This window comes from Planococcus citri, chromosome 2, assembly GCF_950023065.1.
Source record: "Planococcus citri chromosome 2, ihPlaCitr1.1, whole genome shotgun sequence".
Classification (NCBI taxonomy): Eukaryota; Metazoa; Arthropoda; class Insecta; order Hemiptera; family Pseudococcidae; genus Planococcus; species Planococcus citri.
Window position 1 is genome coordinate 57,943,256 of NC_088678.1, and position 12,393 is coordinate 57,955,648.

At 32.6% G+C, this 12,393-nt stretch overlaps 1 protein-coding gene across 4 annotated transcripts in view; it reads right to left on the bottom strand.

The window, feature by feature from the left end:
* Nucleotides 1-572: 572 nt before the first annotated feature.
* The window catches only part of RanBPM (Ran-binding protein M), a 48,379-nt gene continuing 36,558 nt past the window's right edge, over nt 573-12,393 (bottom strand). The window contains exons 1-10 of one of the 4 annotated variants that reach the window (XM_065351599.1): nt 8,644-8,761; nt 7,759-7,923; nt 5,032-5,222; nt 4,738-4,922; nt 4,549-4,661; nt 4,181-4,460; nt 3,845-4,098; nt 3,572-3,753; nt 1,607-1,718; nt 573-1,518 (exon numbers count right to left, since the gene is read on the bottom strand). In XM_065351599.1, the coding sequence (XP_065207671.1) occupies nt 1,388-1,518; nt 1,607-1,718; nt 3,572-3,753; nt 3,845-4,098; nt 4,181-4,460; nt 4,549-4,661; nt 4,738-4,922; nt 5,032-5,222; nt 7,759-7,923; nt 8,644-8,755 (1,725 nt within the window). In that variant the 5' untranslated portion in view covers nt 8,756-8,761 and the 3' untranslated portion in view covers nt 573-1,387. Of the gene's footprint in view, nt 1,519-1,606; nt 1,719-3,571; nt 3,754-3,844; nt 4,099-4,180; nt 4,461-4,548; nt 4,662-4,737; nt 4,923-5,031; nt 5,223-7,758; nt 7,924-8,418; nt 8,574-8,643; nt 8,762-12,393 lie in introns of those variants that run through there. The other 3 variants (XM_065351601.1, XM_065351600.1, XM_065351598.1) reach the window with 3 other exon arrangements.

Here is a 12,393-nt window from a genome sequence, read left to right on the forward strand (position 1 = left end):
TAGATTTCTACAAAATATCTAAAAAATTATTTAAAATAAAGGAAAATTTCAAAAATTTGTAAATAATTGGAAATTTATTAGTTGTAGTTTGTATGTAGCTGATAAATGACATTTTCCAACTGATATTTTTTCAAAATAAGTATGGCCTACTTCATATATTGAAGAAATATAAATTTCTAGAAACTTTTATTGGTTAAATTTTTTTGCAGTTCGAAGTCCCTGAAATTGCCATTCAATTAAGGTGGGCTTTACTAGGTGCACTTATCTTACACTAAATACGACGAGTAAATTACACACTTTAAAACACCCAGTTTAATACATCTTTTGCCCAAGCAAGATTTTCGATAACAATACTTCCAAAAAAAAAAAAATCACATCAGAATAAAATCAGATATCTAGTTAGTTTGTTAAAAAACGAATAAAAATGAAACATTGGATTACGATCACAAAGAAAAATTGTAATTTATTACATGATTTCAACGAAATTCAATTAAAAATTTATATCACTTCTAAATTGGAAAATAAAACAGCGAAACTTTCGTACAAATTACACCCAAAAAATTAACAAAATATTAAACATAATATATTTTATTTCTTAATAAATAATCAAAATGATAAAATAAAAATGTTGATACTTCGGTCAATCAACCTTGGCATCGTTAAAAGGAAGGGGAAAAAAGGTTAATATTGCAAAAAAAAAAAAAAAATACATATTCTGAACATCTATACAAGAACATTTCAAAAGCTTAATTCTACAATATTAAACGTTATTCGTTCAACTAATAAAAAATAAGTTTTTTTAAAGCTTATAAATACAAAAAAAAAATTATTAGCTATATGAGTTGAAGAGGAATCAATAAAATCGATTCTTTTACAAAACAGAAAAAAATTCTTTCACTATGATCATTTCTTGAACGGTTTACACAATAATAAAATAATGATGATGAAGAAGATAATACAGATGACGATGAACGATTCCATCCATATTTTATACCTGTAGGTCTGGCATCGTTTATAGTACACACAGAATACATATTTCTTATTTCTTTTTATATGGTACGTAGAACAAGAGTAGGAGACACCTTATTGTCGCGTAATTTTGTAAAACTTGGTAAATGCTTCAGAGAGTAAAAATATCATAACGGGTACATTTTTTCATTTTGTAATAATTACACGTATTTTTTTTTTTAATATAAGACAATCTGTAAGTTACGAACTATAGAAGCTATTCAGCGCTTAAGTATTTTTTTTTCTTCATTTAATGATTAAACGGTCTTAAAATTTGCCATATACGCGCACCTGTTGAATAGGCGAATAAAAATATTAAAAAGAGACCATCGTGTTGTGAAATGGTACCGCTTCCGAAACGGTATTTAGAACCGTTTGGTCAGTGTAGGAGATCTTCAAAATTGGCGAAAGCGCATGATCCGAGACCAGAAGACGACATAAGTGATATTAATTCGGTCGTATGAGCTACGGCTACTTCTAAAGGTGGACGTCGGGCTAGATTACTTGATTCTAAGTACATAAACGAATAAGTAGTGTTTAGCAGTTTGATAATTAAGGGTTCACACTAAAAAAATGAAAGCTTCGAAAAGTAACTTACCTAAGATGGCAGAATTAAGTGTAGCGCAAACTGATTCTCTTTGTTGAGGGTCTAATTGCCAGCCGACTGGACTATTCCATGGATTTGAATAAGCTAGCAAACTAAAAGCATCCTGTAAACAGAAAAAAGTGATTAGTTTTCCATTACCAAAGCTTACATAATCTATTCAAGTTTAAATATTGAAAACCACAAATTATTAAATGAGAAATCGAACGATGGAATTGAAGGTCACCTTTAGCATGAGAAAAAAAAAGTGTATTTTCGACAGTCTAAATTTTTTAAAATTTGCCTATCCCCAAAAATTACTGATTTTTCGACTTATGCTATAATTGGGTCAAAAAACGTTGACTAGAAACGAGTTGTTATCTAAGATAATGGTAAGCAATTTAATTTTTTCCAACAATTAATATTTTTGAATCCCTTTTCAGGATACTGGAAATAATTCATCGATGTGTATGGCGTCTGCAGGGTTCAAATCTTTGAAAAAAATGTGTATCAATAACCACCACTTAATCAGAGTATCGTCACTTTTTTCAAAAAATCAAAAATTTTCATCAAAATCTCAATCATTTCTAACTCGATTCCATGTTTTTTAATATCATTTTTTTTTAGAAGAGCCTCGACTGAAATTTAAATTTTTTATGAATTAAAAATTTCAAAATTGATTTTTTCAAATTTCATGTGTGAGAAAAAATATTTCTCATTTTCTTTTAAAATTTTCAGAATCTACTTTTTTCGACAAAATTTTCGACTCAAACACTTCCATTTTTGAAGATTTTTCAGAGAATAAGGAAGAGGAGTGAATACTTGAAACAAAAAACTGCTTCACGCGGCATTTCCACGAATGACCCCCCCCCCCCGCCGCCTCCCCAAGGATCGTCAAAACCATCGTTTAGACAAATCAGAGTAACTAGTGGCTCCAATCTCCAGTCAAAATAATTTCCCAGGCCCAAACAAAAAGCGTCTATCCACCCCTGAAAAAGGAGGTCATTGATCATTCAACATCCCTTTTCTAAAATGAATTTGGGTGAATGAAAATCATTAAACCCTCAAAACAAAGTAAAATCAATTCAATTTTCAAAAAATCATTTTTCATTTTTTTGAAAATTTTAATCATAATTTTGTTCTAATTGTAAGGTGAAAAAAAATATGATACAAAATGATTCGAGCAAAATTACAAATTCAGGACAATTTCTTTGTTTTTGAGTAAATTCATCTACTTTTTCATTTTTATTTTTTTTTGAACTAATATCTGATTTTGTGAATTTTTTCGATTGTCAATCTATTTCAGATTTTCAATCAACTAAAAGAGTGCATATAAAATTTTTAAAACGGAAAGTAGAACTTTTGCCAACATTCAGAAAATATTTGCAAGTTCTTTTCTCCACTTTTCCCTTCCTCCATTCACAAAATGGCGCATCTTCGTAAAAAAATTGATATGAATATTTTTCAAACTTCAAAAAAAAAAATTCAAACGAGATGAAAGGAAATTAAGGCTAATAAATTAATCAAAAAGCAATATTTTTAAAATCAGCGATTAAATTAACAAAAAAAATGGATTTAAAGTGAAAAATTCAGAATTTTTGAACAAAATGTACACCTAATTAAAAAGAGTTTGGAGGAATGCAAACCTTTTTTTTTTGCATTTTTTCATCATGTGTGAAGAAAATCATGTTTTTGTTTTTTTTTTTCAAGATACAAGCTCATCTCAGAAATAAGAACGTATAATTTCAAGCCAACGATGCGAAGTGTACCTTTTTTTTTGAAAAAAATTTGCATTGCATTTCAGATACCACAATTCTTTCTCCCAATCTTCTTCCTCAATAACCAAATAAAGGAATTAAAATTTGATACAATATTACAAATACATCAGGTGCTTCAAAATTGCCACCTGTCATGACGAATGAACTAGTTTAAAAGCATCAATTCCGAAATGTAATTTACAGATCAAGAAATACATTTTACCTGTAACATTTTCTTATTAGTTTCACTTTTACCCAGTTCTTGTCTCAATTGTACGCTGAGTAAAAATAATTCTCGACCGAATTCTAACATTCTTTTAACTGCTGGTTGACTACCACCACATAATTCTTTTTTATTAACATTAGAATGATTAGAAGAATTATTATTCGACGGCGGATCTATATCTGTAACACAGGAAATGCATCGTGATAATAATTTCAGATTTCAACCGCATACGAATGAACTTCAGAAGCTATCCAGTGGATCCACACTAACCCATATCTTCGACACTATCATCGTGAGAGGTACCATTTTGATACCCGTTGGTCGTGCCGTTGGTGGCACTTTTGGTAATTGGAGCGGGCGTCGAACCGTTGATTTTATCTTCGATTATAATCGTCGGTTGACTTATCATTTCGATGTCATTTTCGCAAACGCCATTTTTCACTGATTCAACACCGTTGGCTCCGTTCAACAGAATATTAGTGGTGTTCATCTCATCTACGAGATCATTATTTTGACGATTGTTTCTACGAGCGTGAAAAAACAAAAATATATTAGTTACAACGACGATGAAACCGGTGACATGCGATGTACAAGAAATAAACACACTTGTTACTATTAACGTTGTTATTATTAAGTGACTTAGTTGATTGAATAACAGAGGTTGGCTGGGGAGGTGTAGACGTTGGTGAAGAATGTAAATTCTGTTGGCTGCGCGGACACCTCGGCGGACATACTTCGGTATCGGTACCGTTGACCATCTCAACAAATTGGCGACATTTTAACATGAACAACAGATTTCTGTTGTGTTCTAACAGGCCCGGATATATTTTAGAAGTCGTTTCTATTGCTTCTCCCATTTTGCCATTCAACACTAATTTTAATATTCCTGTAAAATTACAACGAAAACCGAGATTACATCGAGTTCTTTTGGATTCCAATTCAATTATTTCACGAGGTTAAAGACTCCTTCTTACTTTGTCGGTTTTTGATTGATGTGATTTCCTCGTCAAATGCTTGACCGGTACCGCGAGCAAATGCTTCGGCTGTAGCGCAATAACCGTGGTGAACAAGATACGTAGAAACCATTCTGAAAAACGAGCAACAAACACAATTTTATTCGATTTCATTTTGAAAATTCGTGCATTAGAAATATTGAAAATTACTTTTGAAGAACGGATTGCCATTGTCCGTAATTATCTGGTATGGGATAGTCGTAAATGGTGTTTCTAATTTTAGCCCTCAGTTCTTTCATCATGTCTTCAATATCGAACACAAATGGTGATTGGCCGAAATTTGCATCCACCACTTCGCCAGGCGTTTGCAAACCGACGGTTGGATATAGATTAGGCTGAAACAGAGAGCAAAAACGCGTCAGTGAAAATTATACAAACATATAGGTTCGGTCGGATTGAACTGAACCGTTGTTGGTAATGTTGATTAAAATTTCGCATACTAACAGGTAAATCGGTGAAAGCTGTGCCTAAATTGTGGCCGTTTTTCGTATAAAATGCGGTATTTTCGATCAGATTCACACCGCAACCGATAACGTCGCCGGTCGTAAATGTCGGTCCGTAAGGTTGGCCTGTTCCTGAAGAGCAAAATGAATGGCCGTCGTCTCCGTGATATCCGTACGAGTGCTTATCCCATCCTGTGAAAATATAATCGTCATTAGTAAGAGTATAACTTTACTTTCAATAACAAAACAGCAAATCGAATGGTCAAAAAAAGGTCATCAATTAATTGAAAATACAAATAGACGAGTGAACTTATTTTAGAAAGGGAATCTTTACAACTCATCGACTGCAATCGACCAGAAATTTGGTTTATTGGAAGAACACGTCACTCACAACTTAATACTAAATTTTGAACCGTTAAAGTTCTTTTTTCAAATCTCAATGAATTTTTGAAAATGCTAAAAGTACTTCGAAGTAATTTGGTGTTGCTAGGCACGTCTTTTTTTTTTTTTTTTTTTTTTTTACAAAATATTACTTTTCTCGTTCCTGGAATTGATTGCAGTCAATTTCGAGTCGATCTAGAGCCCATTGGAATTGTTTCAGAAGAAGCTGTAGTTCATCAAAAATTTGTCAAAAATCTAAAAATCAATTTAGGCAACTGAAAATTTGTTACCAAGCTGTGGATGACTTGCTCTCTCAACAAGCCAAGTTTTAGCACAATTACAGTGCTCATTGTGAACTTTTTGAGAAAATTTAACGACTTGGGAGGCACTGAGGGATCCAAACCATATCTTCATTGTAAATTTTTTGATCTTTTGACCGCGTTTCGGAGCACTATTGAGGGTTTCAGAAAAGGGGGGGGGGGTGGATCTGAAAAATGAATCGATATGCTGCTTCAATTATGGATTTTTAAAAATATTTTGGGCAAAGGTAAAAACTCCTGTATCCCTCAAGAGTGTTGAAATCCAATTTTTGAAATTGAAACGAGAAAGAAAAAGGACATTGGCTGTAATTTGTTCCAATTTTCAAATTTTATAGCTTTCAACTTTCAATTATCACAAAAATGTGACCTTTCACTTTTAAAATTCAAATTTGAGCTTTTCAAATTTCATCAACAAAATTTCGAATTAGTCTTCTAAATTCCAGGACTCTTATTCATTTTTTCTCAAAAAAAAAGAAAGTAACTTTAGCAATTAAAAACTAAAAAGTGACAAAAAAAAGTTAGAAAACGTGAGCACAACATTTGAATGCAGAAAACAACTCACAAAAACTCCAAAAAATGTGAAAGAAGGAATTCTGGTAATTACTGAAATAAATAATATTTTTCCCAAATTTTTGTCAGAAAAGTGAGACAATTTCCTAACTTTTTAGAAATCTGTAAAAAAAGACTTGGAAAGGCTTTTTTGTCACGAGACTGAAAATTTTTTGGAAAACTGGACTTTTTGGAATTTTAGCAAAAAAGGGACAGTTTTTAGTTTTTAGTCATTTTTGGTAAACAAGCGAGAATTCATGTCCATTTTTTGCAAAAAGCAGGACTTTTTGGAAATTACTGACAGTGACGAATAACGAGACTTTTTTTTTGCAATTTTTGTGGTAGAAAAAGTGAAACTTTTTGCAACTTTTTTTCAAAAATGTTGACAAACAGCAAAACGTTGACAATTCTGACAAAAAATCAAGGCTTTGCACAATTTTTGGCAACAAAAGTAGGTTAGGTATAATGTATTTGAAATTTTTTGCAAAGCATAATGAAAATTATTTGAATTTTTAGCAAAAAAAACAACAATTTTTGACAAATTTGACATAAGCTTGCACTTTTTGATATTTTTGGTAAAAATCTAGTCGGAGGCATAGGCAGGGCTTTCAAAACATCCTATGATCAGTGAGATTACGAGGACTGCTGATCCGAAATTGGTAGGCGCAGGGTACTATAATTTGGACTCTTTTGACGGATTTTCCATTTTTAATGGTAAATGCTTCCCAGTAGGTAATTCGAAACCACCTTTAATCGATCTAGGAGTACGAAAATGTGCTGTATAAACCAAATTTGTGCTCTTTACCTCAATGTAATCGAATTCTGATTTTTTTCTTCGTACGAAATTAGCCGAATATGAATTTTTGAAAATTCATGAAAAAAAAACGAAAAATCACTTTTGAATGCTTTGAGGAGTTGAGTGTAGTTTTTGAAAATGACGCTTCGAAAAATCTATTTTTTTCATGACCCCCTCCCCCCTCTCTCTCTTCAATAAAAGACCTCCAAATACAATCCTGGATATTTTTTTGGCAGAATGGTACGATATTTTCGTTGTATAAGCAAAAGCTTCCAACATGAATACAATCAATTTTGTTCACCTCTTTCGATTTTTGAAATCGAGAGATCTCATTGTAAGTATATCTCAATATTATTTCTTCAATTTCCAACACTTCTCTAATGATTGCTCATACATTATTTAACGATCAAATCAGTGTTTTTTGACAACTTTTTTCACCATTTGAAAACGTCCGACCACAAATTTCCAAATGTTCACGTTTCCACGATAATTCACGCAATTTTTTAAAACTTTCTTCTACTAAAACAAATCAATTTTCAATAAATTTGAGATTTTTTGGAGGAGGAGGGAGGTGATTTTTTCCTGCTCATACGTTTTCCACTTCAATACACTTCTTTTGACCAGGAAAGAAAATATCACCAAAATTACGTGTCTATCATAAATGAAAACTACAATAACAAACCTGGTAATCGATTCATATTAACTCCTTGACCGGATAATCCGATCCCCATGTATCCATCGCGTCCTTTGCTGACGATTTTCACTTCGAAATAATACAATCCACAAGCCGGAGGAATTGGATAAGTGGCTCGAACGCTGGCCGCATCTTTATGCGTTTTACCGTGACCTGTGCAAAGACAAACGAAACAAAAAAATTCATATAATCGATTGTAATAATAATAATTCGCGATTTTACAAACTACCACCTTCCTCAACCTCGCCCATTCACCTCTCACTCTAGCTCTAGCTCGTCTCAGTCAGCAACCCAGCATAGAAACACGACGACCAGCATCGTCGGCTCTTCGCCTTCGTCGACAACGGTAAAGTTTGTTCTTCTTAAGGCAAGGCTAAAGTCAACGAACCTCGTACTTACGCGAGTAAGTCTAAGTATACTATGTAGATGCGTGTTCTTACGCAATAATGAAACCTTTTACGTTCGAAATGACCAAGCTATGATCGTTAATGGCAGGTACCATACCATAGTGTGCAGTACAGTAGGCCAATATCAATACGCACCAATTTTCACGCGTACCTCTATCTACGTTGAATTTTCCTCGTATACTTATTTGTATTTAGTATACGAGAAAAACGCGATTCGAAAGAAAAATGAAACAGCTCTTACGTGATATTTACATTGGTAAAGAGATTCTTTGTGTAATGTGTAACACGTGTGCAACCTCGATAATCAACACACAAAGAAAACAATCGTATTCTCGGAATATTTTTAATTCGTTAACAACGCGGTAATCTTCCCTTTTTACATACGTACGTCACAGCTATGGCTAAAGAGTTGGTTCCAAAAAAAAAAAAAATAACAAAAACCGCAATACACTAACATTACGCGTACCTGCGCTGATGCGACCTTCATAGAAAACACGACTCGGACTCAGGTCCTCGACAACACACAGCGAATACGAAGCCCGAGCCCGAATGTCTGCGCCTGTCTGCATCCATATCATGTACTTCAGACTTTACCCAGCACCAGCTCGCGATCTCATCGTACGATGCGAAAAAACCGTTTTAATTTCACGTACTTACTCGAGTACGCATTACAGCGAAAAAATAATACACTATAAGAGATATAAACAAACAAATAACGTGAAACGGACAACCGCAACGTTCCATTACACAATTCAAGGCTGCACCATCACCAATCACCATCCATTTGGTGAACGTATGTACTAGGCTACGTCAAAATCTCTTGTTCCAATTCCAACGATATTAAAACTCCAAATTTTAAAAGGTTTAACGAGCAATTTGAAATCCAACTAGGTACATATATTTTTATTCGTTTGAGTAATACCACCAACGCCTAACAGACGTGGACGTTTCGACGTTGCGTTGTACTTCGATACGCTTGAAATTACTACAAGGAATCATTTCGCACGATCGAAATGTATCTCTACTCTACGTAGAAGACGTAGTACTTCTGCCTAACCTACCTACATATTCATAGCACAATTTGTATGCAGAACACGAGGTACTACATGCGAAATGCAGCGGATTTGATGGATTACATCAGTGCTTAAATTTTCTGCGGCGAGTTATCTACAAACAAACGCAATCGAGCAATTTGGCAACATTGACTCGAGTCGTATAGTGATCAAGTGAACAATTTTTTTCGCTGATAAGTAGTAGGTATCAACTATCAACGTTCAGGTCGGAAAAAATCACAAAAAATTGAGAAAAGAATGCGTCGCAATTTGACCGTTGAATTGTGGAAAAGGAAAGGTCTCAATAATGCTGATTATAACCACGCTCTGCTACCATAAAGAAAAAAAAACAATTAAAAAATGAAAAGATATATGAGACTTCAACAAAAAATGGATATCGTCGAAACGAAAAACACTTAAAAAATGAAGAGAAAATGGAACTCTACTACCATTAAAGAAATTGAAATTTGAAAATTAAAATGCAAATTTCACCATCTGAAATCTGGATCTGGATTTCATCAAAACGAAAGAAAATTACAAACATGAGGTACAAAGGTCAAGTATATAAAGTTGATTGAATTGTAGTTAGCCATGCTCTGCTACCATTAAAGAACAAAAATGATGAGACGAAAAAATCAAAATGAAAAATTTACAAACATGAATCTTTCTATCGTAACAAAAAAAACACCATAAAATTGAAGACGAACAGAACAGAATTCTGCGGATTGTAACCATATGCTTTGCTACCAAACAAGAATAGAAATGAAAAAAAGGATACCTATCTAAATTCTCAACATGAAAATTTGACCAATTGAACCTGCATTTCATCAAGATGAAACATTATGATGAGTGCTGTAGACTCAACCACTCTCTGCTACCATGTCATAAATAAAACAGAAATGAAAAAAGAAAAAGATTGAAATTCAAAACTTAAACGGCAGAATCGGAATATTTCATTTTAACAGAAAAAAATCATAAAAATGGAGATGAAAAGATTGAAGCTCTGTGATTTGTAACCAATGCTCTGCTACCAAAAAAGAGTAAAAATGAAATCTCAAGATTTAAAAATCATGGTATCTAACAGATTCTTTTTTGAAAAAAATCACCACTTTTTTCAACTAAATTTTCAGAAAGCGTCCACTTGACCGCCCCTCCCCTTCGACCTTCACACCACACAAAAAATTGACAATTTGAAAAAAATTGAAATTGGAAGATAATTGTAAACAAGTATTTTTCAATTTCAATCAAAATTATTTAAAAAAAAAAAACAAGTTGCCAATTTCATCAGAAAAAACAACTTTTTTTCAATGATTTGAAGGTTTTCGTTGCACGTTTGAATTTCTTCACTACTTATACCACCCACTTTTAAAATCACCACTTTTCACTTCTTTCACTACTTTCACTACCTGTTAGATAGCCTAAAACTTTATCAACTAAATTCAAATTTCATCAGAGGAAAAAGAATATTTAAAAAAAAATGTAAATCAAGTAGGTACATTACATACATTCAAATTTTATCAAAACTGAAAAAAAAACATGAGAATGAAGTAAAAAGACTAAAGTTCTATGGATAATAACCAAGCTCTGCTACCATAAAAGAACAGAAACGAAAAAAAGACGAAAATTTCACAGCCTTGATCTAGATTTCACTAAAATGAAGAACATGCTCATTGAAAAACCTATTTAATTTTGATAACTGATGATAAGTAATAATATTATTTACTTGGTAAAATTTTCAAAAATTGTTAGAAAAGTGATAAAATAAAAAAACTCGTTAAATTGGCACTAATATTATCGCAAACTGATTCAAACTTCATAAAAAACCTTCAAAATATGAATCAATTTTTTAAAAAATTTACAAACTGCTTCAGTTTGAAAAAAAAAAGTTTCAAACTTTTTTCAATGGTTCCCAAACGCGGATTCAAAAAAAACTAAACTGGTTCAAGTTACGATCCAAAATCAGTGTTCGAAAAAATGTTGAATGCATACAGCTAATTGCTAATATTGCATCCGGAAACAACATGTTTGCCACAAACTGCGTATCATTACCCTCTCAGGGGCTCCTAAAATATTAAAAATTGAAAACTTGTAAAGCGAAAATCGAATTTTTCGATACCAGCACAACTGGTTTACAGGGACACAAATTGTGTCACTTCAAGTACCCCTTGAGGACAATTAACCTTAAAAAGAAAATAACCGAGGCTCAACGGGAAGGTTGTGAAATTGATTTTTCAAAAATGTCAAAAGCATTTATGCACCCCCAAATCTTCAAAAATGTCAATAACCTCAATGACCCAGTTTCATTACTTCACTTGTGTTGTACCCAACGCCCAGGCATAGGGGTGTCATTAATTTGTGCATGAGTTCCTATGTAATGTTGAAATGAAATAAATAAATTTGAAAATTTGAATTTGAAATTCACCATTGAGAAACAAATTTTCAATTGCAGTGATTCCTAAATTTTTCAAAGTTTTCAGCTTCAGGGACCTAGTACCACCACCTAATGACATTTTGGGGAAACTGATGGCCAATTTTTTCAATAGGAGCCATTTGCAATAATTATTGACTATTCTTGTCAAAATTCATGGTGAGGGACCATCCTTGATGGAAAAATCTTTGAAAGCGAAGAAGAGTTGAAAAAATCCCATCAAGATTGAATTATAAAATTGCAAAAATATTTTGAAACACAAAAAAAATAATTCAATTCGCGCAAAAAATCGTTGAAAATAATTAAGTATAAAAAATGGATTACGTATTAAAATGCATAAATTTTCGATTTTCAACGTAACGTTGCCAAATTGAAGACTTTTTCATCACTTGCAAGAGATTCTGTATTTGAGACACCTTGCTTTCTTATCTCCAAACAAAAAAAATTTCGATAATAATTCACTCAGAAACCCAACTAAATTGTTCGCAAACGATTCGAATAAATTGCTGTTTTCAAAAACCACTCATTCAACATCAACAATGAAGATTTTTCCGAAAACTAGCTCAAAATATCTCTTAAAATTCCGAAAAAGTTGCATCATTTTTAAAGTAGTACCTACTATAATTTTTCACAATCATTTACATACGAACATTCTCGTTGAAAACAACCTCGATGATCATCATCACAGACGGATGTTTACAAAATACAAAATAGAAAAATAGAAAATCCAACAACA